We start from the raw sequence: 26,533 nt of genomic DNA, 5'->3' as shown, positions 1-26,533 counted from the left end.
CGATGGCCATATAAATCCTGGGCACTAGACCGTAATTCAACACTCCTGGGTCGGCTCTGTTTAGAAAGATCTTGACAGAACCGCTTCCCACAAGTTATCAGAATGATTGTGTCGACAATTTTTCTCAGTTTATTCCTTACTTTCTTATCATGTGAGTGTTTTTTGTTCAAGTCTGTCTTTGTCACTGTCTCAATGTTAGTCTACCGCAGGAATGTAAAAGACTCAGCCATCATTTAATCTGCATTAATGCTCATGGTTTATTTGTTTTCTTTTTTAAAGGTGTCCAGTCGGAGATTGTTTTGACCCAGCCAGAGGCAGAGACTGGCCGTCCCGGAGGCAGCCTGAAACTGACCTGTAAAACCAGCGGCTTCGATCTTAGCAGCTACTACATGTACTGGGTCCGACAGGTTCCCGGACAGGGTCTGGAGTGTCTGCTGTACTACTATAGTTCATCCGACAGTAACTATGCACCAGCGATTAAGAATCGATTTACTGCGTCTAAAGACAATTCAAACAACATTTTCGCGTTGGACATGGGGAACCTGAAGATCGAAGACACCGCCATCTATTACTGTGCAAAATACTACAGTGGGTCACAGTGTTGTGCACAACGACATTCTCATACAATAACCACTGACAAGTGATTATCTCAAATTGGTGATTTCTACCATGGCAGGAGCGAGAAATAATATGAGATGCTATTTAAACACAATCCAGTCGTGCTAGTTTGTACAGATGTATATTTTTTTTTTACCTTCTTCGTGTTGATTGTCAAGTTAATTGCAGACCAAACCTGGAAAAGTATTCCAAGCTTTCAAAATACAATGAAGCGTAAAAGCTAAAATAATGCACCAAATCATTCTTAGAGGAGTCTGAATCACTGCTTTCCAGGAAGTGAAGAAATTATCTGCATTTTACAGTTTACAGTCTGTCATAGTATTTGACACAACATGTCTCACAGTGATATAACTGGGGTGACACTGCAATTATGATCAATACAAAAACCTATTCAGCCTCGATTGTTTGAAACGAGTCAGTGATTACTTCTACAAACCTTCTTAACTTGCAGTGCAGTATTAATTCTGTGGGGTTTAATGCCAGTATCATTATTTAATTTGTAAAAGTGTTGGGTAATTATCGATACACCATTTGGGGATTTTGAGAATCAGCTCATGTGTTACTCTGTGAAGTATAAAACATTATTAAAATTTATCAAGAATGATCGGAATTCACTCGCGCAATTATGTGATGAAGATTTATTGTGACTTTATTTTGCCTGTGGTTCTGAAAATTTAAAATGATAGTAGATTTTTGATTTGTTTTATGCAGAGCTGGTTATTGTGTGACCCAGTCCAGCGAATGTAACACTGTGATGGTCTTGATTACTGGGGCCAAGGGACCATGGTGACAGTGACTTCAGGTAAGAACTATGAACTTTCTTAGTAACTTTTTAAAAACTTTCTATTCATGTGACTAATTTCTGAATTAAATGAAACTCAGATTCTGTGCTGAGTTTGGTTTGGTTTGGATTGATTTTTGTTCAGACTGATTATAGACTTCAGTTAAGGCTCAGCAAATAGCTAAAATGGTGATGATGGCGTCAGTTGCTCCGTGTATCTCTTTTGTTTTGATCAGATGGGCATTCTGTGTGGCTGGGTTACTTGAAACACTAATGTCTCTTAAACAGTCAGCTATAAATAATGTTTAATGTCAGTGACACCCTGACTGTGAGTTTTATTGTCAACAACAAACGCTAAGAATTCAAAGATGTTTGAGATATTACCAAACATGATTAAAATATGCTAAAATATCATTATTCATTTATTGAATATATGTTCTTACCATGAATATATTTTCTCATTTATTTTGTTGGTGACAAGCAGGTTAGAAACTGTCATAACATTTTCTTGCGGTGCTATATTGCAATTTGTTGATTAGATTCTGAGTTGTTTTACTTGATTCTGTTGAATTGAGTTGATTGGATTTTGGCTTTGTTTTTACTTGGTTTTGTTGAAGTGTGTTGATTGGTTTTTGAAATTGTTTTATTTGATTCTGTTGAAGTGAATTGGTTGGATTCTGATTATGTTTCATTCAAATCTGTTGTTTTGAGTTGATTGGATTCTGATTTTATTTTCCTTGATTCTGTTGAATTGAGTTGATTGAATTCTTATTCAATTTGTGGAATTGATCAGCGTTTTCATACTTTCTGTAATTGGTGTTTTCTTTCTGGTGAGGAGATTGTCTCTCTGGATTACTGTTCATTACCAATATTTGTGAAGTTCTATTGTTTTTCATGAATCATTTCTGCATTTGTTCAACTTATATGACACATTTTTCCCTGCTTGATTGAAAACATTACATCCATTTGTAATGGTATGAAAACCAACTTAAGGCAGAAACCCAGAAGTGTGAGAAATGAAAAAGATAAGTTTTTAATGCATTGAATTTTTAAAAAAAGAACTCAGTTCTAATTGTAAACTAGCTGAATTTTGTTTTGAGTAGCCTCATTCAAAATAAAATTTGGGACTAAAATCTGAAACTGCAGAATTGAACAGATTATGTAATTGAAACTAACTTAAAATTATAATGTGGTAATATTTGTCCATTCAGTAATTTTGTTTTGACCATGAAGTGATTAATCAATATATACCTTCAACCGCTCTACTGTGTGCTGCACAGGATTGTCATGATCAAGAAGGGTGTGCAGGTTAGAAATAAATTGAACTGTTGCCAGAAACGTTACAGCTTTAAGTGTTAAGTCCCCTCACAAACAAGGTTGCTGTTATGACTTGTTATTTCTATTCAATTTAATCATTAGTTTGCTTGATTCTGAGCAGCTTTGTTAGACTTCAATTTGTTTTTTTTGTGTGAGGTTACATCATGTTCTTCGTTCTGTTGAAAATGTTTGCAGAGCCAGTTCTGCTTCAAACACACCACGTTGTGATCTGGTGATCGTTCATCTGTTGAGGAATGACTGTGCTTGGGTAACATTAAATGTGTTATACTTGGGAAACCGTTTCTGGTTTCTACATTGTTTTGCAATGTTAACACGGTTGGTGACAGTGAACCGCTCCAGGTTCCTCATTCAATGCAATCAGCATGCGAGTTGAAATTTCATAAAGCCTATTATTTAGTGAAAGGCAAATCGCAAAGGTTTTAGAAATGAAGGGAAAACAGATACCTTCGGGCGCCATTTTTACTTAAAAGTAATAATTAAGGATTAATCTAATCCATGCTTTCCAATCCAAATTCAGAACTCCACTATCTAGTTCAATCACAAGGTCTGTCTTTAAACAGTTTACAAGTCATAGAGAAATATAAATAGCATTTCAAAAGTCTAATGTTCTAATAGTTCTTGCTCTTGAGCAAAAATGCCATGACAGTGTTATAATTGATCAAGAAACACCTTTCAATTCCGCTGTACACTACATACATATTTTTCTGACTGGAAAAGATCATTGACAAAGACCATTTGGAAATTCTGCACAATTCTATGAAGAACAGATCAGTTTCACTGCTTTGATCAGTTTCATACGTATCTTGAGTTAATTCATTGTTATGTCCCTGATTAAACTGGATTTGCAGGATAAAAATAAAACATTAACTGAATTATTTAATCTGCACAGTGCTTTATGTGTTCCCAATCTGTGCATTTTAATTAAATAGTTACATTTTACAAAAAAAATCAACTGAAGAGTCATTCTTTCGGAAACAACTGCTATAGTGAATTATGTGACCAAGGACAAATGTTGAATTAATTAAAATAATCCACCCATGAACTCGCAGGGCAGCATGGTGGCTCAGTGGTTGGCACTGCTGCCTCACAGCGCCAGGATCCCAAATTCGATTCCACCCTCTGGTGACTGCCTGTGTAGAGTTTGCACATTCTCCCTGTGTCTGCGTGGGTTTCCTTCTGGCGCTCTGGTTTCCTACCACAGTCCAAAAGATGCGCAGGTCAGGTGATTTGTGCAATTTAGCACAGCCATAGTGTTCAGGGATGTCTAGGTTATAGTGCATTAGTCAGGGTTAAATATAAATTATGGGGAATGGGTCTGGTTGGGCTACTTACTGTTCAGAGGGTCAGTGTGGAATTGTTGGGCCAAATGGCCTGTTTCCATACTGTAGGAACTCTACTCTTAAAACCATGGGAGTCCTTGCTGCAATCGCAGAGAATTCATTTTACATCGATGTGTTCAGACGTGTGCAGAGTTCACAAATTTGCAGAAGACATGAACTAGAGGATAACGGAGCACATTGTTTATTCAGACACTGAAAATAGATTAATATTTATTTTAATTAATATACTTGACCGATTTATTGCAATGTAGCGATCCGAAGGAATGTGCTCACATTTGTTAAGTGTGACAATCGTTTAGATTAGATTTCCTGCAGTATGTATCGGGCCATTTGGCCCAACAAGTCCACACCGACTGTCTGAAGAGTAACCCACCCAGACCCATTCCCCTACCCTATATTTACCCCTGACTAATGCACCTAACACTATGGACAATATAGCATGACCAGTTCACTTGACATGCACATCTTTGGATTGTGGGAGGAAATCCACACAGACACAGGGGAGATTGTGTAAACTCCACATAGGCAGTCACCCAAGGCTGGAACCGAGCCTGGGTACCTGGATCTGTGAGGCAGCAGTGCCCACATTTACTTAGACATCTGTTAAAGCGGGAAAGTCCAGACAGAAGCATAGTTTTCAATTCATACCTTTTTAAACATTTTCGTTCATGAAAAGCAGTAAACAAGAAAATGACCTTGCCCTGATTCCTTCAACAGAAATACTTTCCACACTGGAATGCAGTGTTGACTTTATGCAGTGCATACAAAATCTCCCTAGTTCAAGGAACGTTTTAAGAATATGTAAAAATAATTTAGAGAATAATCCATTGCCTCCGGATCTGTGCTTTAATTGGCGATATTTCCCACCTCAAACATTTTATTAAATAAATGACTTATTAAGTTTATTAACTCAGTGGTTATTTATGTTCATTGTGAACACATTCTCGTTCACATTAATCCACTGGTTAGTTCCTCTGATGAATGTTCAAGTACAGTGAATATATTTGACGTGAGGAGTTGAGCAATGTATCCTCTAGGATTAAGTCTGTTGTACAGTTTGTTTCAGTGCTATCTCTGACTAACTTGTCAACGGTCCTGACCATTTGTAAATTGTCCAATTCGGATCCCTGAATCTCAGACAGTTCAATTTCATCTCGCGCTTCAAAACCATTTTTATCGGCCAGAAATACAATATTCGATTAGGTACCTCAGAATTGAGAGCCCTGACTAAGTTGTTCCAATCAAAACGAACGTTTCAGGAACAAAAGGCAGATAGCAAGAGTTTTGAAATTGGTTGTTGGCAACAAGAGATATTTGATTGAGTGAGGCAGATGGAAATATGCTGTATACTTTCTTTGTGCCTCATTTATGCAGGACATGTTTCGTGGCACAATGTAGAATCAGAATGTTTTTGCATCTTATTATTTGAAAACCTATTATCAGCTTTTAATGTCACTGGCAACGGTGATATTACACTACAAAACATTTTAATCTTTTTCAGACTAAGTAGACCGTCTGGTGCAGCAAGATTCACAGGGGAAAGAGGAAGGGAGTTCGAGGTTGGAATCCAGTGACAGTGAATTGATGGCAATACAATTCCTAGTTTTATTCCTCTGCAGTTCCCATAGAGTTTGAACAATTCGGAGCTGCTATCAAAGTATTCTTGGATAAATGTTGAAATGTTACTTTCATTGTACAAACATTCTGGAACAATTCCTGGTTGTTGGAAGGTGTTAATAACGAACATGGTTTATGTACTGTCAAAACAGGTGGGCTGTGTTCTCTGTGATAGTGTCGAGCTCATTGTGTTCAGGTCTGTTGTGATGTTGTGGTAGTGTCCCTGATTCAGTGCCAGGAGGCCTGTGTTCACTTACAACCTGTTAGAGAGATATATAATACCATCTCTTATCAGGTTACTTCAGTGCAAGAAAGCAGATTGAGATGTTTGGGTGTTTGTTTGAATTCCACTCACAGAGGCCAGTGAAATCTATTCAATCGCTGTCCTGACTTGTGTCTCTTAGATATTAGACAGAATTTTGGCAGTTAGCAGCTTTTTCCAGATCAATATTTGTTCACAAGCGTTTGGGCATCGCTAGATGGTGTTAATGGAGAAAGTGCTCACCTTTATATTAAACCAGTGCTGTAGCTGAATTTGATTGTTCAGTCCGGTGGGGGTTCCGCTGAATCCAACACTTGCAGCAGAAGGAGATAGCTTTTCAATTGGTCTTCAATTGCTATCTCTGACCATCCAGTACCTCTGCTAAGAATCCTTTTTCCAACAGGATTCAAGCCAACGTAATCACTGTTTATCTCAACAGGTGTGAGCTCTTGTGCCAAAAACATGAAAACAATTTGGTGAAGAGGGGGTCTCTGGATGCGAAAGGTTAACCTTGCCTTCTCTCCACAGGAGCTGCTAGACCTGCTGAGTTTCTTCAGAAATTTCTGTCGTTTATTTTGGTTTTCTAGCATTTAAAGTTTGTTGTTTCATTGAAAAAAGTTCTGTTCGATTAAACACGTTCTTCAGAGAAAAGATGCATTTGAACAAATTGCGAATGTTCAGAGATATTAAATATCAGAGAATCATTGAATTTGAGCGCCCTGATCTCGAGCTGGAGTTTCACAAGAAACTATTATGAAGGAACAACCCACTCCAGAGTGCAGTGGCTGCTGTAATTGGGTGGAAGTTATTTTGATCACTCAAATAGAGAATGTCAATGATCTCATTCCAAATAATCAACAGAATTTTTTAAAGCATGTGTGAAACAATTAATTTGTTGAAATATTTTAATAAAAAGTGTTCACCGCCAGAGCTAGCTTAATGAATGACACAATGATAGGAAGGTAGGAGCAAGAGGAGGGCACTCAGCTGTATGATTAAGAAATAGCTCTGTTCCTTCAGTGAAAACACAGTCAAATCACACAAATGGAAACCATGTCATCTTGTGTAGACACACAAGTGCCTCAAATAATTTACAATTCTTCCAGTGGTTGTTTGAATCTCTAGACCGGTGTGGAAGTGTCAGACTTTTTATATTGCCTTGAGAAACCAGTTGTCATCTGTCTATTTGAATTGCTGAAGTTGGTGTGGTATTAGCACATTCAGAGCGCTGGTAGGAAGTGAGTCCCATGGCTGTGATTGAGGAAGAGGAAACGGGCAGGGAAATAGTTGAGAGTCAAGTTGAAGTCTGATTTGGAGGAAAGCTTTCAGGAGAAGCATTTACATACATGTGCGCCCTTATCCTCAAGGGTCACAATTTTGGAACATGCTGCCGAAGGGACATGACAGCATGCAAAATGGAAGCTGAAGAAGGCACTTTGGCCCCTCTAGAAGGCTATTCCATTCATGGGATCATCATTAATCTTGCTGCTCACCAATCTTCCCAACACTCGATAACCTTGAACCTGATTGTTTACTATTCAGCAAAAGAATGGTGAACCTTTGGAATTCTCCACCACAGAAATTGATTGAGGACAAAACATTAAATGATTTCAATAAGGAGATAGATTCCTTCAAAGCTTAAAAAAATGCTACAGATATGTGGGAGAAAGGGAAACAGGCTACAATATTGGTTGAATGCCATGAAAACATTGAATGGGACATGGTTTGTAGGTTTGTAAGTTTGCATGTAATGCCAACACTGGTTGTATAATTGGCAATGAAAGTTATCTAAACGTACAATGAGATCTTGATCAGCTGGGCCAATGGGCTGAGGAGTGGCAGATGGAGTTTAATTTAAATGAACATGACATGTTGCTTTTTGAGAAGATAAATCAGGTCACAATTTACAGAGTTAATGGTAGGGCATTGGATAGTGATGTTTAAACACAGGGCCTTGAGGGTCCAGACTCATAGAGTCTTATAGAGTTAATGGTAGGGCACCGGATAGTGATGTTGAACACTGAGGAACCTGAGGGTTCAGACTCATAGATTCTTGAAAGCATTGTCTCAAGTACCTAGTGTGTTGAAGGTGTTTTGCACATGTACCTTCATTGGTCAGAGCACTGACTGCAGGATTTAGGGCTTCATGTTGTAACTGTCCAAAACATTGGAATGAACTGCCAGAGGAAGTGGTAAATGCAGAGATAGGTCCAACATTTAGAAGACATTTGAACAGCAACAGGAACAGGATAGGTCTGGATGGATATGGGCCAAAGGCAGGCAAGTGGAATTAGTTTAATTTGGGAACTCTGGTCAGCATGGATGAGCTGGACCAAAGGAACTGTTTCTGTGCTGAACGACTTTATGACTCACTGACTTTATATTGGAGTAGGCTCAAAGTTGGAAGGTGGTGAGCAAGTGAGGGGTTAGATTGGGCATGTGGGAGAGTTTGGGCTGGTAGGCTGTGAGGTGTTGGCTGGCTGCTGGGTAAGCTTGCACGCACTCTGTCTGGCAAGGTGGCATCAAGGTGAATGGTAATGGTCACAGGATAATTTGTTCGAATTGTGCTTGGTAGGTGAGGGGTAGCTTGAGCTGAAATGCAGGAGGTCTGTCTTTCCCAGACAGGTTTATGGAGAGGTGGGCAGGATGCCAGGCTGGTTAGTGTAGCGGTGGGCAGAGTGCCAGGATGTTTCAGGGTGGAAGGTCACTGTAATGAAGTGACAGGTGGACGTGTTGTCAAAATGCAAAGCTCGGAGTCTGGCAAAATGGTAGGTTGTAAAGCACAGATGTGAAAGGAGCGAGGATGCAATGTGCACAGGTTGACTTGGGTAAGATGTTAGGTCAGTGATCAAGGGCTGAGGTCATGTCTTGGGTAGTGGGCTTTTGTCAGAGGTTGTGAAAATGATGGTGCCAGGTCCAGTCAGGGCCAGATTCAACATGGGCCAGGTGCAGGGCGGCAGGAGTGTAAATGAGTGAAATGAATTGAGATCATATGTCCATCTGGAATATAGAATATAGAACATTACAGTGCAGAACAGGCTCTTCAGCCCTCAATGTTGTGCTGACCTGTGGAACCAATCTGAAGCCTATCTGTCCTACACTATTCCATTTTCATCCATAAATTTATCCAATGACCTTTTAAATGCCCTTAAAGTTGGCGAGTGTACTATTGTTGCAGGCAGTGCGCTCCATGCCCCTCCTCCTCTCTGAGTAAAGAAACAACCTCTGACATCTATCATCTATGTCCTCTCCTGCTAGCCATCACTATTCAAGGAAAAAGACTTTCACTGTCCACCCTCTGTTTATCTTTTATGTCTCAATTAAGTCACCTCTCAACCTGCTTCTCTCAAACAAAAACAGCCTCAAGACCCTCATCCTTTCCTCATTAAACCTTCCCTCCATACCAGACAAGGTACATCATGGTAATCCTCCTCTGATCTCTTCCAAAGCTTCCACATTCTCTCTATAATGTGGTGACCAGAACAGTACACAATACTCCCAAGTGCGGCCACACCAGAATTTTGTACAGCTGCAGCCTAACCTCGTGGTTCTGAAACTCAGTCCCTCTATTGATGAAAGCCAACACAAAGTATGCCTTCTAAATAGCTCTTATCAAACTGGCTGGCAACTTTTAGGGATCTATGTACATGGACACCGAGATCTCTCTTCTCAGCTATACTACCAATATGGATTGCCTTGGATGTGTTTTGTGTGATAGGGGTTGTGTGTTCCGGGCATCAATGTGAGTGGAAATTTAGGTCTAGACAGAGTAAGTGCAGTGGTTAGTCTGAAAGATGAGGTTTGGTGGTGAACTGCGTGTCAATTTGATAGTTATTAAAGTTAAAGATTACCAGTTCATTTCTCAAATCATATTTACGTAAATACTCAGCTGTAACACTCCAAAGCCTCTGAACCTTAATGGTCCTCCATTTTTCAGAGGCCTCCAGAATTCAGATAATTTTAAATTAGATGTTTCAACTTCCAGACAATTGGCATGAGTTCAGCCGTGACAGCCCTCCTCCCAGTCCCAGTGCTCAGCTCCTGCCTGTGCTGCTGCTGCAGTGACCTTCCTCCCAGAGAGAACATTCTGCCTTGCATTGATCAGTGAGGAAGGCTCACTGGACCTGATTTCCAAGTATGGGGACAGCAAACACGAGGGGACACAACTTTAAAGTGAGGGGAGATATGTATAAGACAGATGTCAGAGGTAGTTTCTTTACTCATTGAGTAGTAAGGGAATGGAATGCTTGCCTGCAACGGTAGTAGATTCTCCAAGATTAAGTCATCATTGAACAGGCTTGGATGCTGCCTGAACTGCTGTGCTCTTCCAGCACCACTAATCCAGAATCGGATTTCCAGCATCTGTAGTCATTGTTTTTATCTCGGCATACAGACGTAGGTGGGATGGGCTTCAGATTAGTATGACAGGGTGGCGCAACATCGAGGGCCGAAGGGCCTGTATTGCACTGTAATGTTCTAAGTTCTATGATTCACTCTGATTTCTCTCCGGGGGTACTGCCAGCGGTTGGGTATTTCCAGCAGCACAGTACCTAGTGGGACAGCACGCTGGTTCCGTGGTTAGCGCTGCTGCCTCACAGTGCTAGGGACTCGGGTTCCATTCCAACCTCGGGTGACTGTTTGTGTGGAGTTGGCACTTTCTCCCCATGTCTGTGTGCGTTTCATCCCACAGTCCAAAGATATGCAAGCTGGGGGAATTGCAAATGTTGTGTTCAGTGATTGGGAGGTTAGGTGCATTAGTCAGGGTTAACTGGAGCATAATAGGGTAGGGGAATAGGTCTGGATGGGTTACTTTTCAGAGGGTGGGTGTGGACTTGTTGGGCCAAATGGCCTGTTTGCACACAGTGTAGAATTTTGATGAATCTGCATTTCCTTGGTTTGTATTTTGTGAAACTTCTTTGCTCTTCACAGCAATCCAGTGAAAGTGTCAGTTGGTGAGATCTTCAAAGTTACTGGGGTGGGATCAGGATGTTCTTCTTCCTAAATTATATGGCAATGGTCAAGGTCGAGGGCATGTTTCTAAAGAAGGAACAAATGATCATGATCAGCAACTGGTAGGAAACAAAAATAAACTCCAGTTATGCTGTAGACTCAGTGGGAGCATACTGGCAAACGTTTACAGCTGAGGATACATTTGAGTAACTGATAAGGTCAAATGAACAGAAACTAACTTGCTCAATTGGTCATTCTATTGTAGAGACACCATCTCCCCCCACGCTTTATGGCCTGGTCTCCTCCTGTCAGGAGCACTACACCGGTTCTGCGACCTTTGGTTGTTTGGCGATGGACTATTCCCCTGACGTCACCAAGGTAACCTGGAAGAAAGGTGGGGAGTTAATCACGACTGGATTTAAGACTTACCCATCAGTGAGAAACAAGAAGGGAACCTACACCCTGAGCAGCCAGTTAACCCTGCCCGGGTCAGCGGCAGATTGCAAAATCTACTGTGAGGTTCAACACAGCGGGTCACACAAGAGCAAAGAAATGCCATGTCCAGGTATGTGTTGTGGGAACTGAGATAAACAGAGCATCTGGGATTAATATGAAGAAGGCATTATTTATAACCGTTTTCACAGAATCACCTGATACAGCACAGGAAAAAGGCCCTTTGATCCATCCAGTTCACGCCTATCAATAACAGCCACCTAACTATTCCAGTCTCATGTGCCAGCACCTGATCCATTGCCTTGTCTGACTTGCCCTTGCAAGGATGCATCGCAATACTTCATACCTATTATGAGGGGCTCAGTCTCTACATGACTTATAGGTGCTGAGCTCCAGGCTAACACCACCCTCTGTTTGATTTTGTTTTCCCCTGAGATCCACTTGGGAGCTCCTGGCCTTACCTTCACCCTGTGCCCCTGAGGCATTGATCAATCCATCAAGGGGAAAGGTTTCATCCAGTTTACCCTGTCTATGCCTAAAATAATTCTAGACATCATGATAATCTTCTCCCTAATTCTCCTCTGCTCCAAGGAATACGCCTGTCTATCTAAACTCGTTTCATAACTAAAACCCTCCAACCCAGGCAAGATCCTGGCAAATCTCATCAATACTGCCGTCAGTGTAATCACATTCCTTCGATAACATGCATACAACGCTTCAGTATGGCCTAACCAGTGTTCTATTCAGTTCCAGTATCATCTCCCTACTCTTCATTGTCAATGTCTCGGCTCATAAAAGCAAATATCCTCTCACCTTCTTAGCCTCTTTATCCAGACGCCACAGTACTATAGGGGATCGGTGGGTACATGCACCAAAGATCCTCAGGCCTTTCCAGGGTTCCACCATTCAAAACGCCATACCTCACAGATTCTTCTGCCGAATTACATCACCTCACATTTATGCAGAATAATTTCCATTTGCAACTTCACTTCACATACAACCAACCCTTTTATATCCTCCTGCAATCTAAAGCCATTATGCTCATGACTTACCAACATGACAGTTTTCATTTCATCTGTGAATTCACTGGTTAATCCTCCTAAATTTGAGTCTTAATCATTAGTATGTAAGAGAAATAACAAGGAAATCAAACCAATCCCTACAGAGCACCAGGAGACATAGATTTCCAGTCACGCAGACACCCGATGACTATTATCCCCTGCTCCCACCACTCAGCCAGTTCTAGATCCAATCTGTCAAATTAACTCCGATCCCATTGGCTCTGATTATTTCTATCATCTGGACATCGAGTTATCTCTCTGAAAACTACTATCAATTTCTTACACATGACTTCCTCTCAATAAAACCGTGCTGAAAATTGTTGATTTATCTTTCAAATGAAGACTAATTTCACTTCTCAATAGTTTCCCTCCCACTGAGATGAGTTTGACAGATCTGTGTTTTCATTATTTATACCTTCCTTCGTCCTGCATGACAGTGCAACGTTGGCTGATCTACACTCACTTGGCACAACTGTTGTGGCCAGACAGGAATTCTAAATTATTGTCAGCGACCCAACTATTTCATTCTTTGCATCGCTCAACAGCTCGGTATATACTTTTCATCTGCCCTGGAAATATAACCACTTTTCATTCAGCAAGACAACACAGAACATCACGTCATGTGTCCTAATTTCTGAAAACTACATCACAACACCCCTCCATGTTTTCTGTCCCCACATTGTCCCTCTCACTAGTGAACACTGACACAACACGTTCGTTTTGACCACAAGCTAATCCTCCGGCTCCACTCCAATAATACACTTAATGAGCATTACTGTTTCCTGAATAATTCTTTTATTATGAATGAGCACGTAACTTTTAAAAATATTCTCCTTTATTTTGACTGCTATTATTTTCTCATGGTCCCTTTTGCTCTTCTAATTCCTCTGTCTTTCAAACTCCCCCTTGCACGTTCTGTACTCCATACTAATTCCTATTGTTTTGACATTTCAGTATAGACCGGAAGCCTCCCTTGTTTCTCTTTATCTCCCCCTCCATGCCCTCTGGTGTCCAGAGCCCACTGCATTCTTGGTCCCACTCAGTGGCTTCCTGGGAAATGTCCTCCCTGTGATTTTCTTATCTCTCTCTTAAATGTGTCACACTGCTCTGACTCAGATTTACCAATAAGTGTCAGCTTCCAGTCCACTCTGGTCAAGTCATTACCTGATCTTACTAAAATTGTCCTTCGCTTTTTCAGAACTTTGGGCCAATTTCTATTCCTTTGCAGTACAATCTGAAATCCAACTGATTTACGATCACTGTCTGCAAAGTGCTCCACCATTGAGGTTTTACCCACTGGGTCGACTTCATTCCCTAAAGTTAAGTCCAGATTCACCCTTCTCTTGCAAGTTCTGGATTACAATTCTCAGTATTAAACACATACTTTGTTAAAATATTCTCCTGGGGGCATTTTCAGAATTCTGCTCCCTCTAAATTTTTGACAAAATGTATATCCAAGCCTATGCTGAGGAAGTTAAAAACCTCTTTTCTCATTCCCCTATTTAATTTACATTTCTCTGAAATTTGCCCATGTATGTTCACTTGCTCTTTTGGACCTATAGTAAGGTCTATCGTGCTCTCCCAGTAGTTATGTTTGCTGTATTTTGGTTTTGAAGTACTGTCCATTTGCCTTTGTTCGAGGAGGTATCAATGGTTTCATTTCTCTTTACAGCCTAAAATACTCTTGTCAGAATTGCGACAGAAGCAACATTCTGCACTGTACACCCCCAGCCCTCATCCTTTTCCATCTTTCCCTGTCTTGCCTGAAGGCACTAAATCCTGGAATGTTGAATAGCCACTCCTGCCTGGCTCTCAGTATGTCTCTGTGATAGCAACCACATCATTTCCTCATTTATGCCAGTAATTTGTCTGCCTTGTTCATCAGACTCTGTCATTAAAACGAATACCATCCAACATTGCTATCTCCCTTTTGATGTTACCGGCCTATAGTTTCTATGCCTCCTTGACTCCCTTGCTGTGTCCTATAATTTTAGCTTTTCACATTGTCCTGCTGATCTTTCTGTGTGGATCCCAGCTTCTCCAGCACTCTGCATAATTATGATTCTTGTATCCATTAACCACAAAAAACCTTGATATATGAGAACTGATTGTATTTGTTCTGAAATTCGTCAGATAATTTATGCGATGTGTGTCCTAATGATCTAGGTATTCTCCCACCAACTCTTCTCCTAACTGTGAGCTCCAGTGAAGAAATCGCAAGCAGCAAGTTTGCAACCGTCGTCTGTTCAATCATCGATTTCCATCCGAAGTCAATCTCCGTGAGTTGGTTGAAAAACGGCCGACCCTTGGATTCTGGCTTCTTCACGTCTCCCGTGTGTGAGGCAGACGGGAACTTCTCGGTGACGAGTCGGCTGATGGTCCCTTATGGTGAATGGTTCAACAGCGCAGTCTATACCTGCCAGGTCACTCATGGAGAGAACATTCAAAGTAAAAACATCACCGCACTCCAGGGTAAGAGACACACACTGAGAGAGCTACAAATCATTCTAAACTCTGATGTGAATGAAACATGCTCATTTATCAGGCGTAGTAGACAGTACGGTAGAGCTTCTCGTTTCCCAACATGCCACGTATCGCATTTCAGTTTGAGTGTTACATTAGCATCGCTCATGTCTCAACATTTTGGCAAGTCAGAAAAGCATGTTTCCTCTCTGTTGAAGATAGATATATAGACAGTGAGCTTTGTTAAATAGTTTATTGCCTGACCACGCTGGGAGAGGCGTTCAGAGGGCCACTTCAGGGATAAGTTTGGGGGAAGAGGGGGGATATTGGAGAGATATCTGATTGAAACATAGAAAATACTGAGAGACTGAGGTCGAGTGAACGTGGAATAGATGTTTTGACTGGTCGGCCAGACTAGGACCCAAGGGCACAGTCTCAGGGCCAAAGGGGCACCGTTTAGAACTGAGATGTGGGAAGAAATGTCTTCAGCCAGAGGGTGATGAGGCTGTGGAACTTGTTGCTGCAGAGGGCTGTGGAGGCCAGGCCATTGTGTGTATTCAAGCCAGAGATAGATCGGCTCTTGTTTAGAGAAGACAGTAGAATGGCTGTAGCCCGAAACGTCGATTTTCCTGCTCGTCGGATGCTGCCTGACCTGCTGTGCTTTTCCAGCATCATTCTGATCTAAACTCTGGATTGGCCGTACAGCCTTATTCTGATCCTCTATCTTATGATGTTGTGGTCTCAAAAAGACGTGGTTAAAATATGCAGTGACCCTTACTTGAAAATAAATCAAAATGCGTTCAATGCTTCATTCCCTGCTCAGGAATGACCTGTTGGCCTTGGACATTGTACGACATTGATTTTTTATCTGGTACTGAGCTCTTTAACTTCATTTATGGGATCAGACCCCAGACCAAGTGGGTATCACATCAACTGGGATAAACGTGATCTCACTGAGCTTCTTTAAGATGGTCTCTGTAATTAGTGGATGAGGCAGGAGAATAAATTCTGGTAAGAACAGTCCAATAGGGATGAATGAACTAGGAACTCGAGACAGGCTGATTTAGCCTGGTTTGGGGTGGCGATGTTTACACAGTGAGTAGTGGATGTCTATAAAATTAGACATTTCCATCGCGTTTGTAGATTAATTTAAGACGCTTTTGTTTGTTTTTTTCTCCCCTGCTCTATGAAGAAATTAAAAAACGCACCTTAGTAAATAAAGTGAAAGTACAGACCAGTTACGAACAAACTGAATGGAGGGAAAGACTTAAGGAGATGGGTGTCCTTCTCGATATCCAATGCTGTACTCAATGTCTTGTTTTCTGATCTACTCCAAACACAGCTCACGAGGAACAATGACATAAATTAGAGAATGACATCACACCAATAACGCAAAGTATTTTTGATCAAGTTAAATATAATGAACAGAATTTACATGGCTGTTCACCGCTCCTGTAACACTTTAGAACTCTGCAAAGAGAATAATTATTATTTATTATAATTTGTCTCAAATGTAGGATGTGATTTGGCAGTCAGCATGACCAGCAGCATTTGCACCTAAGGATTATGAACATGGAAATGAACTCATTATATTGAGATTACTCTTGTCACAAGTATTAATAGATGGTGTTAAGTGAGAGACAGACTCTGAAAGAAAGGTAATTCCATGGGTTACATGATGGTATCTTCGATTATTTTATTTTTCAGGTTTCACTTGTTACAAAGCCAGTGTTCTTTAGGAGTAATTACACAGGGTATGTTATAGGTAATCACAAATGCTTTCACAAATCAAAATACATCAACAACAGTAAGCATCGTTTCAGCAATAGTTGGAGTTGCCATTTTGAAGGTGGTGTATTCACCCTGTGAAGAAGTAATCTGAAGATTGGCTGTTTGTATCATAAAGGGGCATTTTTCATTGACTTTGATTTTTGTTTCATAGAAGATACCGAGTGCCACCCTAACACCGTTAAAATCCTCCCACCGCCAGTAGAACAAGTCTTACTGGAGGCGACGGTGACGTTAACCTGCGTTGTGTCCAATTTTCCTTCTGGAGTCAACGTGACCTGGAAACAAGAAAAGAAGCCTCTGAAAACAGAGATTGCTGACCAGCCTGGACAGAATCCCGACAGTGTGATCAGCAAATTAGACATTTCTACTGAAGCCTGGATGAGTGGCGTTACTTTTGAATGTGTGGTGTACCATCAGAATCTACCGACTCCGCGGAGAGACTCCATCCACAAGGAGAAAGGTGAGATTAAAACACAAAGGATCCCATGTGTAATCCAGATCCAGTTACATCAATGTCAGGCTTTGATTGGTAATGAACAAACACCATTGGGAGGATTAATGATGCATCTGAAGGCAGGATAGCTAGGTAGCTGATTAAGAAAAAGATGGACCAAAGGATATTGTATTCTGATTCACTCAGATAAAGTGGGAAGAAGCCTGGGTTGTGACGTCACCATCAGCAATGACAGTTGGACAGAATGTCCTTGTTGTGGGCTGGAAACATGGAGGCAACTTTCACATTAAACTCGACTTTTTTTACTGGACAGAATGTGTACCATTCTGCTCCTTTAGTAAACGGAAGTGAATAAATCCCAAATTAAACATGGCATATTTTAATATTTAGTGAAATTGTGATATTGGTTCAGGATTTTTTGGTTGATTTATATTTGTCTCAAATATTCTGCAGTGATTAATCCGCTGGAGCCAACTGTGTCGGTCCTCCTGCCACCAACAGAAGAAATCTCCGCTCAGAGGTTTCTCTCCCTTAACTGTTTAGTGAGAGGTTTCTCTCCCCGAGAGATCTTCGTCAAGTGGACAAACAATGACAAGCCGGTGAATCCCAGTAACTACAAGAACACCGAGGTGATGGCGGAGAGTGACAACATCTCCTTCTTCATGTACAGCCTGTTATCCATTACAGCGGAGGAGTGGGCCAGCGGTGCTTCTTACTCCTGTGTGGTGGGACATGAAGCAATTCCACTGAAGATCATCAACAGAACAGTCGATAAATCCAGCGGTAAACCAAGTTTTGTAAACATTTCGCTTGCACTGATGGACACTGTTAATTCATGTCAATAAAAATCTCAAAGTTGCATTTAATAATTCAACAGAAGTAATAGAAGTGTTTTTTTTCCTCCAGTTGTGAGTTAAATACTGAATTAATTGTTTCCCACCCTGACTTCCATTCCATCTGTGTAGTTAAAGTGGATTATTAACAGGTCTAGGACGAGTGTCTTGTGCAGTTAATGTTCTCTGCTCAGATACACCCTGGGTCAGAGACAGAGTAAAGCTCACTCATTGCAGGATTCTGCCAAATACCTTATCCACCCTAAATCCCTCTGTGACAAAATCTGACAATGTCCATTTTATGTCAAGGGTCGAGCACGAGTTTTGAACTTGGTGTTCTTGATTCTCCCGATTGGACACTCTTACAAAATTCATGTCAGTTTTAAACTGCCACATTGCACCAATTGGAAATGTAAATTTAAGACACGTTAAAATTAAATTTGATTGGAACATTCCAATCGTAAATAGTGCACAACAGTTTGAATGTAACCTTTGTTTCTGGGGAACTGCCAGGGATCTTGCACCAGCGCATGAGTTGACAGAATGTATCTTCACTTTCACACCAAAGAGAATCAACAGATAAGTTGCCGTGGAGCAGAGGGGAGGGGAATGATGAATGGTCTGTCCTCGTGCTCCCTGTGAAGAGTTTTCATGGAAGATGTCCTCTGTAATGTAACCCAGTTGCTAACAGGAACAATCAGCTTCTTGCTTACTGTCCAAAGATTTAACATTTCCTTGCAAAATAATACCTTTGAAGCATGTTGGACATGCTTGGCTCTGTGAACAAATGATTAACATTGATTCCCATAATCCAAAACTGGTGTTTGCATCGTCGCGGTTTGTATTCCATAGGTTTGTTTCTGTTTTCTGGAGCACATGGGGTCAATTCTGGTATTCGAATACCTGATATCATTTTGTTTCACATACAGAACACAAGTAGACATTTTCTAATAAAGATATTCAGAAATGTTATCTCTTGGGCAGACAGAAATTCTATCACTGCAACAGAAGTGTTGCTCATAAAACACTTATCTCTCCATGATGATGGGAAATGTTTCCTACAACACCAAGGTCAGATCTAATTATGGGCAATCCATTAAAATTCGAACAATAAATTAGAATAATAAAAATTGCAGTCTGGTATAAGAACAGATACAGAGAGATGATCACAAATACACTCGTAATGACACATATACGAGCTCTCACCTAAAGACACATATTTATGTGCACACTCAAATGTGCATATAGATAAGATGTCACACATGCATACTCACACAGAGCCACACATGCAAGTGGCACTTGAACACTCTCTAAGCTCATACAAAAACTCACATACACCGAATGAAAAACATTTGCACAAATGAACAGGGGTACTCACACATAACCATGAGAAACATAGACACACGGTAACACACAAATACATTTACATTCATACAGCACAATGCGTACAGACATACACGCATGAACACAGATACAAATTCCGAAAAATGTCCTCCCACTTGTCAACTCACACAGGCACGTAAGTGCACAGAGATAAATATTAATATCATAACTTTCCCATTTTCAGAATCACAAACATACAATGACAGAGGCAGCTTAATTAGTTATTTTTAAACCACATTGATCAGCATGGATACAATATCACACGTACACACAAATTCAGAGTCTCACATGCAGACACACAAGTGCATAGGTCAACAAATAGAGGGGTGTTTATTAAATAAGGATAATGGGCATAAACATCAGCAAGCATCCACAAACAATAACACAAACAAGCTTCTCAGGAGATGGTTTGGGAAAGATTGCCACATAAGCAAACATCATCATATAAATATAAACATCCATCAAAGCATAACATTGCATGCTAACATTTATTAAGCATAAACATGAAAATAACCTAATGTAGGTAGGATCTGAAACAGACACATAAGCACACATTTTAGATAGCACTAATGAAAAATGAACACTCACAAAGACATTACAAGATAAGCATAGGCAGCAACGAGGTGGAATATTAGCATGATGATGCTTACACAATGTGAAAAGACCAAAATTTAGGTACACAAACACATGAGCACACCAGCAGTAAAGGAACAGGAATATGTTTATTCACGCACAGACTCCAACGTGGGCAAGAGTGAAGTAAGAGACTCTCATAACCACATACACAAACATTAAAGGAAAATCAAACACACCAAGCAATTGATCAAATAAACTAAGGGACACATGTACAAACACTTATTCCTAAATGTACAGATCCTACAAACAAAAATATGAAGCAATGTCCTGACTGTGATGTCACTTATATTCATGATTTGCCAAGCAATTGGTCACCAATACATAAAGATGAGAATCACATTTGAACTTTTATTCAGTGATGGCCACAATTTTCAACTAAAGTGCTGTCACAGCCTATATTTAAAATATCATGATATAATTAAAGTAATCATTCATAATAATCATTCCTCAAATAATAATATCCTTAAATAATAGATTGAAAGAAAAATAATTTAAAACGTTCTGACATGGACAATGAAGAAAGAACATGTGCAGTTAGTATTTGTAATTTCTTGCTGAGAGTCAATAATGCACTAATAGATACAGATAAGAGTCACACTTGAGAAATACCTGACTGCTTTATGAAGATGTAATGGTCACTAATTACATGACTTGGATGCAGATAGATCGATCTGGATCAATAAACAATCTCGGCTTTATACTCATAGATTCAATAGATCGCACTTGGATTGAAAACTATGAGGATGATAACAGCAACATCTGGACCACTGCCTCCACGTTCATCACCTTGTTTTTCCTGAGTACTTTCTACAGCGCTGCCGTCACTCTGGTGAAGGTGAGAATAATCACATCTTTCTCACGCCAAGCAGCCCAATATGTTTTGTGAAATCTCTAAGTGTGCCATTGAATAAACATTAAGTCTGAAAGTCCCTGATCATAAATATCTGCGTCATTGCTTTATCTCTCTTTTCCAGGTTAAGTGAATGAATTGTGGACCCCCTTGATTTTCCTGATCTGCTTATCAAGGTCTCTGAATTCCCAATCTACAATCTGTCCTGTTGCTGACTCTAACAGTGAGATTACTTCAGTTTATCAGCGTGTAACTGAGACAATTATTGATAGATTTTCCTTTTTACTTTGATATCTTTGAGATAGTTGTGGTTGGAAGAATTTGGAGCCTCCCAGTTGTTTGAAGCCCATTTGTTTTGCTTTTATTAGTTCCTTACTCAGAATGGTTGCCTACCCTTTCTGATGGGCCTTTGTACTCCTTTTCTTATGACTGTTACTGATGTAACCCTTTCTGATGAGCCTTTGTACTCCATTTCTTGTGACTGTTACTGATGTAACCCTTTCTGATGAGCCTTTGTACTCCCTTTCTTGTGACTGTTACTGATGTAACCCTTTCTGGTGAGCCTTTGTACTCCCTTTCTTGTGACTGTTACTGATGTACAGAAAACTCCCAGCTCACAGCGCATGTGTTCTCATCTCAATGTGGCATCCAGCCATTATATTCACTTCTGTTAGCTTTTACATCAACTTTTTGGATAAAAATGCTTTCTGAAATTGTTAATAAATCTCGAATGAATATGCACTAACCTTGAGTTTACTTAATTCTTTCTTCAAGACCAGTCAGTAATAATACATTTTCCCACATCCTACTCCTTTCCCAGCCAAATGCTTTCACTTGTTCTGTTTGGTTGTGTTTCATCCAGTCATTTAGTTTAATGCTGCGCTACCATGCAGCCCACTAATGTAAATACATCTATCACACGATATGCCTGATGGAACACTCCAGAGGCAGAATGATTAGAGAACATTTCCTCTTATGCACAAATGGTCACGACCTTGGGTCATCTAATGATACAAATGAGGAGCTTTTTATCGAAGCCTATCAAAGGCAGACAAAGGAGTTTGAAACTTTACTCTACACTGTCTAAACTAAAAGTACTCCCAATGTGGGGACAGCCTGGGTTAGTAATGCAGAAATCGCCACCTAAAGCGCCCAACGAAACATTCATCAGCCAAAAATGTCAACCTTCAGTCAGGTATTCAGACACAACACGTGCACAATACAAGGGCGGATTCTCAGGACTGGAGTTTTTCTCACACCTAAATCTCATGGAGCACAATTCCTGGCATCTATTTGACACACCACACCTGTCAAATCCCAGGGAATGAGACTGAGATCTATCTGATACAGGGATATTACTGAACAGCAACCCTCACAAATAATAAATCAGAGGTCGATGTTAATCAGGCAGAGCTCATGAGTACTTGAAATATTCAGCCATTGGGATCTATGTGACGCAAGACTGAATTGAGAACCAATCGGAGCAATTGTTCACAGAGTCTGGAAACTATCAGCAGAGGAGAACATTCTCAATTTCTCAGAGTTGGTGAGGTGTATCATCCTGGGAATAGTGTTGTGAATCAGTCACGTACTCAATCTCATTACTTCGCATCTTTTCAAAAACGTGGCACCGGAAACAAGATGCAACATTCCAGGTGAGACAAGAGACTGTTTTATTTGAGTTTAATATAATTGCTTTGTGTTTGTTCTCTACAGCGTTATTGATGAAGTTGGGTTTATTTGCTCTTCTGTCCATGTGCCATGGTACATTCGCTGATTTGTGCACATACACACGGAGGATCCTCTGCTCCTTAGCCCGTTTGGGTTTACACCCTTACTATTGTATATTCCTCTGAGTTCATCACAAAACAAAGAAGCACGTCACACCTCCCTGACACTGAGATCTATCTGGCACACCGATGTTAATGAATAACAATCCTCAAAAATGATAAATCACAGGTTTATTTCGATCAGGGAAGGCAGAGATGAGAAGTTTTGGAAACCCTGAAGCTTTCCATGTCCTGTCCCACAACCCTCTGTCAAACTTGATGCTCTTAGCTGTTCTTCCAATATCCTAACATTTTACCTTAAATTGCTATTAATATTTTTCTGTAATTTTGCATTATATACCAAAGCACAGGGTGAACCAACAAGGACTCCAAACACTGAACTCTGAGAACGTACACAATAAGGCAACCTACATTCTGAAACGGCAAACCCCCGTTAACAAATAGTTGACAAGTACAAAACAGCGCCTGAGATTAACTTGAACTCATCAAAATAAATGGAAAGTCCTCTGGAGGTACAGCGGTGTAGGCAAGACCTGGGCAGACAGAATGGAGATCGGTTTGTAAAATTCTTGTTTATATCCAGAATTTTCCTTCCACACAATGTAACCTTTTATTTCCCATCACCCAAATCATCCATGGTATCTTTATTTTCAGCTACGAACCATCACCAGTAAATTGAATAATTTATGTTCAAAGCCCCTCCCACCATCAAAGGCACGGCAGAAATAGGAAGAGCTAGAAGGAGATTGGAGTCAATTTTTCTTGTGGTGAAATATAAGTGCTGTTCTAACACAAGGTATTTCTGAGGGATGGTCCAGTGATGCTATGTGGATGGAACTCATAAATAAGAAGGGCATGATTACTTTGATGCAATTGTAATAGTCCCCCCAGTAGTCAGAGTGAAATTGAGTAACAAATATGTTGAAAGATCTTATTTATATTGAAGAATAATAGGATTTTAAACTTCCAAACATACAGTGGGACAGCCATGGTCTTAAGAGCTTGGATGGTGAGGAATTTGGTAAGTGCTAAAGTCAATTTTCTTTATTAATATGCAGACGTAACTATCACAGAAGGAGCAAACCTGACCTACTGTTGTCATACAAGGCAGGGCAAGTGACTGAATGGTTAGTAGGGGAGCTTTTTGGGGCCGGGGTCATAATTCGATTAGTTGTAAAATATCTATGGAAAGGATTGGCATTATGTATAAGTTAAAGTTGTTAATTGGACTAGAGCAAATTTTGATAGTATGAGACAAAAACTTTCAAGGGTTGATTGGAGTAGACTGTTTGCAGCTCAAGGAACGGCCGGCAAGAGTGAAGCTTTCAGAAGTGAGATAACGAGAGTTCAGAGGTGTGATGTTCCTGTTAGTGTGAAGATAAGGCTGGTAAGAGGAGGGAACACTGGAGGAATAAAGGTATTGAGGGTCTGGTTCAGATTAAGAATGAATCATATATTAGATATAGATAAATGAGATCAAGTGAATCTCGAAGAGTACAAGAGGTGCAGGGACATTCTAAAGAGGGAAATGAGGAGGGCAAGAAAGGAAAATGAGATAGCCTTGGGAGATAATGTTAAAGATAATCCAAAGAGATTCGACTAGTACATTAAGAGCAAAGGGGTAGATCATAGAGTCATAGAGATTTACAACTTGGAAACAGGTCTTTCATTCTCACTTGCCCATGCTGACCAGATATTCTAAACTAATCTAGTCCCATTTACTAGTACTTGGCCCATTTCCCTCTAAACCCTTCCTATTCGTATACACACTCAGATGCCTTTTATATGTTGAAATTGCACCAGCCTCCACCGCTTCCTCTGGCAGTTCATTCTATACACACCATCCTCTGCATGAACATGTTACTCCTTAGGTACTTTCAACTTTTTCCCCTCTCACTCTAAACCTATACTCACGAGTATAGGTTTAGCTGAGACTCCACCCAACTCAGGGAAAAGACCTTGTCTATTCACCATATCCATGCCTCTGATGATTTTATAAACCTTTATAAAGTCGCGCCTCAGCCTCCAACGCTCCAGAGAAATCAGCCCCAGCCTATTCAGCCTCTCCCTATATAACTCTACATGGCTGTGAATATGTATAAGCCTAGAGGGATGGCTTCATAAATCATGTTACATTTTATATAAATGCTTTTATTAAAAATTATCATTTAGCTTAAAATGGAGGATGGGTGCCTTTTCAATTTCGTACCAGTAGCACAGAAAGACCTGAGGAAATAAGCTGCAACAAAAAAATGGACAAAAAGTTATTGCACTACGGATAACCTCACCATATCATTCGTGTAAAAAATAATTCCCTGTTTTGACCTTGCAGTTAATAGAGTCTATTAATTAACCCTGTGTTTGGAATAATTTTCATCTATCTGTCATTCTACATTTAGTTGTTATAGTTACCGTGTAGATTACTGCACCTCTCTAAAAATTCAAAACAAAATAAAGTAAAACTGCAAATTAAATATTGTATCTAATTACGACAAAAAAAATGAGCAATTCAATGACACCAAATTGGAAAGGAATGTTGAAATGTAGCCAATTCTGAAGACTACAAGAAGTTGCAAGCGATCATTAATTAATTTAGGGTATGTTCAAATAATTAGCAAATGAAGATCCACACAGATAAACGTAAGGTGATCCATCTTGGTAGGAATAATGTGCAGGTCACTTATTCAAAGATGCACGTTTAAGTGAGGGAGACAAACAAAGTGATTTCAGACAATTACATCAGTCACTAACAATTTCACCACAGGTTCCAAAGGCCATAAAAATGCAAAAAAAGCTCTTAGCTTTATCTCGAAAGGGATAGATTTGAAAGTAGGGTCCCTACAAAAATTTGGTTGACTATAATTAAGAGTATTGCTTGCAGGTCGAGTTGACATATTATAGAATGTATGAGAAAGAGTGAAGAGAAGATTTATAAAAATGCTACACAAGTTTCTGGCTGTGTATATCACGAAAGAATTGTTGGGCTGTTCACTTCTCTCTTGAAAAGAAGGCTGACAGTTCTAAAATTATGAAAGGTTTTGAAGGAGAAGGTACAGAGAAAACATTTCACTTTGGGATAGAACATAACTAGAGGCTGTCAATATAAGGCGGTACCTCAAGAAATCCAAAAGGGAATTCGAAGAAATCTCTTCACTGAAAGAATGATGAGAATGGGGAATATGTGACCAGACGGAATAGTTGAAATCAATAGTTTAGATGTGTTTCAAGGAAACTAGGCGAGCACTTGGAAGGGTTGGGAATAGAGAATTACCATGGGCGATTTAGATGAGGAAAGATGTGAAACACCTTGAGTGGAACATAAGCACTGGCATGGACTGATTGTGCCAAATGGTCTGTTTTTCCTCTGTAATCCTATGTAGAAAATCACCATTGTATGAAATAAAAAGTGTATTCAGAACAGCTAGAAAAATTATAAAGTTTCTCACAAAACGTCTGGAGTATTCAGCAGTGAATGTAAATGATTTTATCACATGGCCACACTTCACTATTTGCTTAATAGCACTAAAAAGCATTAATCACAATACTCTTACGAGGAGTAGGAGTAACCCATTGTTCATGCACCAAGTGGGGGATCTTAATGACTTATTAATGGCCAACCTGGTCCTGGGAATGTTGTGAACACTCTAGCCCTCACGGCTTCTTTCACTCACATACTCTGATTTCCAGTTCCCGTAATGATCGCTACCATGGACAGGAGACTGTTCCATTATGCAGATGGGATACCCTGTTGTGAGCCATGAGGTACTTCATTAGGAGGGACATCCTGCAGGCGTGTCTCTAGGATGCAGGAGGAGGTCTCCCACGCAATAGAGGACCCACCCACTGCTAATAAACTGCCAGCACTGGCGGGAACAGACTCTACATTGACCACCTGAGTGGTCATCCTTTCCCT

The 26,533-nt window shown here is 40.2% G+C and overlaps 1 long non-coding RNA gene and 2 gene segments (V, D, J or C); all 3 read left to right on the top strand.

Annotated features, from left to right (window-relative positions):
- LOC140456906 (Ig heavy chain V region-like) lies at positions 1 to 960 on the top strand. The segment is given in 2 exon segments: positions 1 to 151; positions 280 to 960. Coding segments are annotated over 2 exon segments (414 nt in total).
- A 53-nt stretch (positions 961 to 1,013) lies between these two features.
- Positions 1,014 to 18,007, top strand: LOC140456905 (Ig heavy chain C region-like). The segment is given in 6 exon segments: positions 1,014 to 1,032; positions 1,330 to 1,420; positions 11,172 to 11,471; positions 14,587 to 14,892; positions 16,826 to 17,134; positions 17,582 to 18,007. Coding segments are annotated over 5 exon segments (1,326 nt in total).
- Positions 18,008 to 20,692: 2,685 nt separating this feature from the next.
- Positions 20,693 to 21,575, top strand: LOC140456793 (uncharacterized). Its single transcript, XR_011953129.1, has 2 exons — positions 20,693 to 20,815; positions 20,955 to 21,575. It is a non-coding gene; the product is annotated as an uncharacterized lncRNA (long non-coding RNA).
- Positions 21,576 to 26,533: the final 4,958 nt, after the last annotated feature.

This window comes from Chiloscyllium punctatum, chromosome 31 (genome assembly GCF_047496795.1).
Source record: "Chiloscyllium punctatum isolate Juve2018m chromosome 31, sChiPun1.3, whole genome shotgun sequence".
Classification (NCBI taxonomy): Eukaryota; Metazoa; Chordata; class Chondrichthyes; order Orectolobiformes; family Hemiscylliidae; genus Chiloscyllium; species Chiloscyllium punctatum.
The sequence above is the reverse complement of the archived record's forward strand: the minus strand, read 5'-3'. Positions and strand labels throughout refer to the sequence as shown.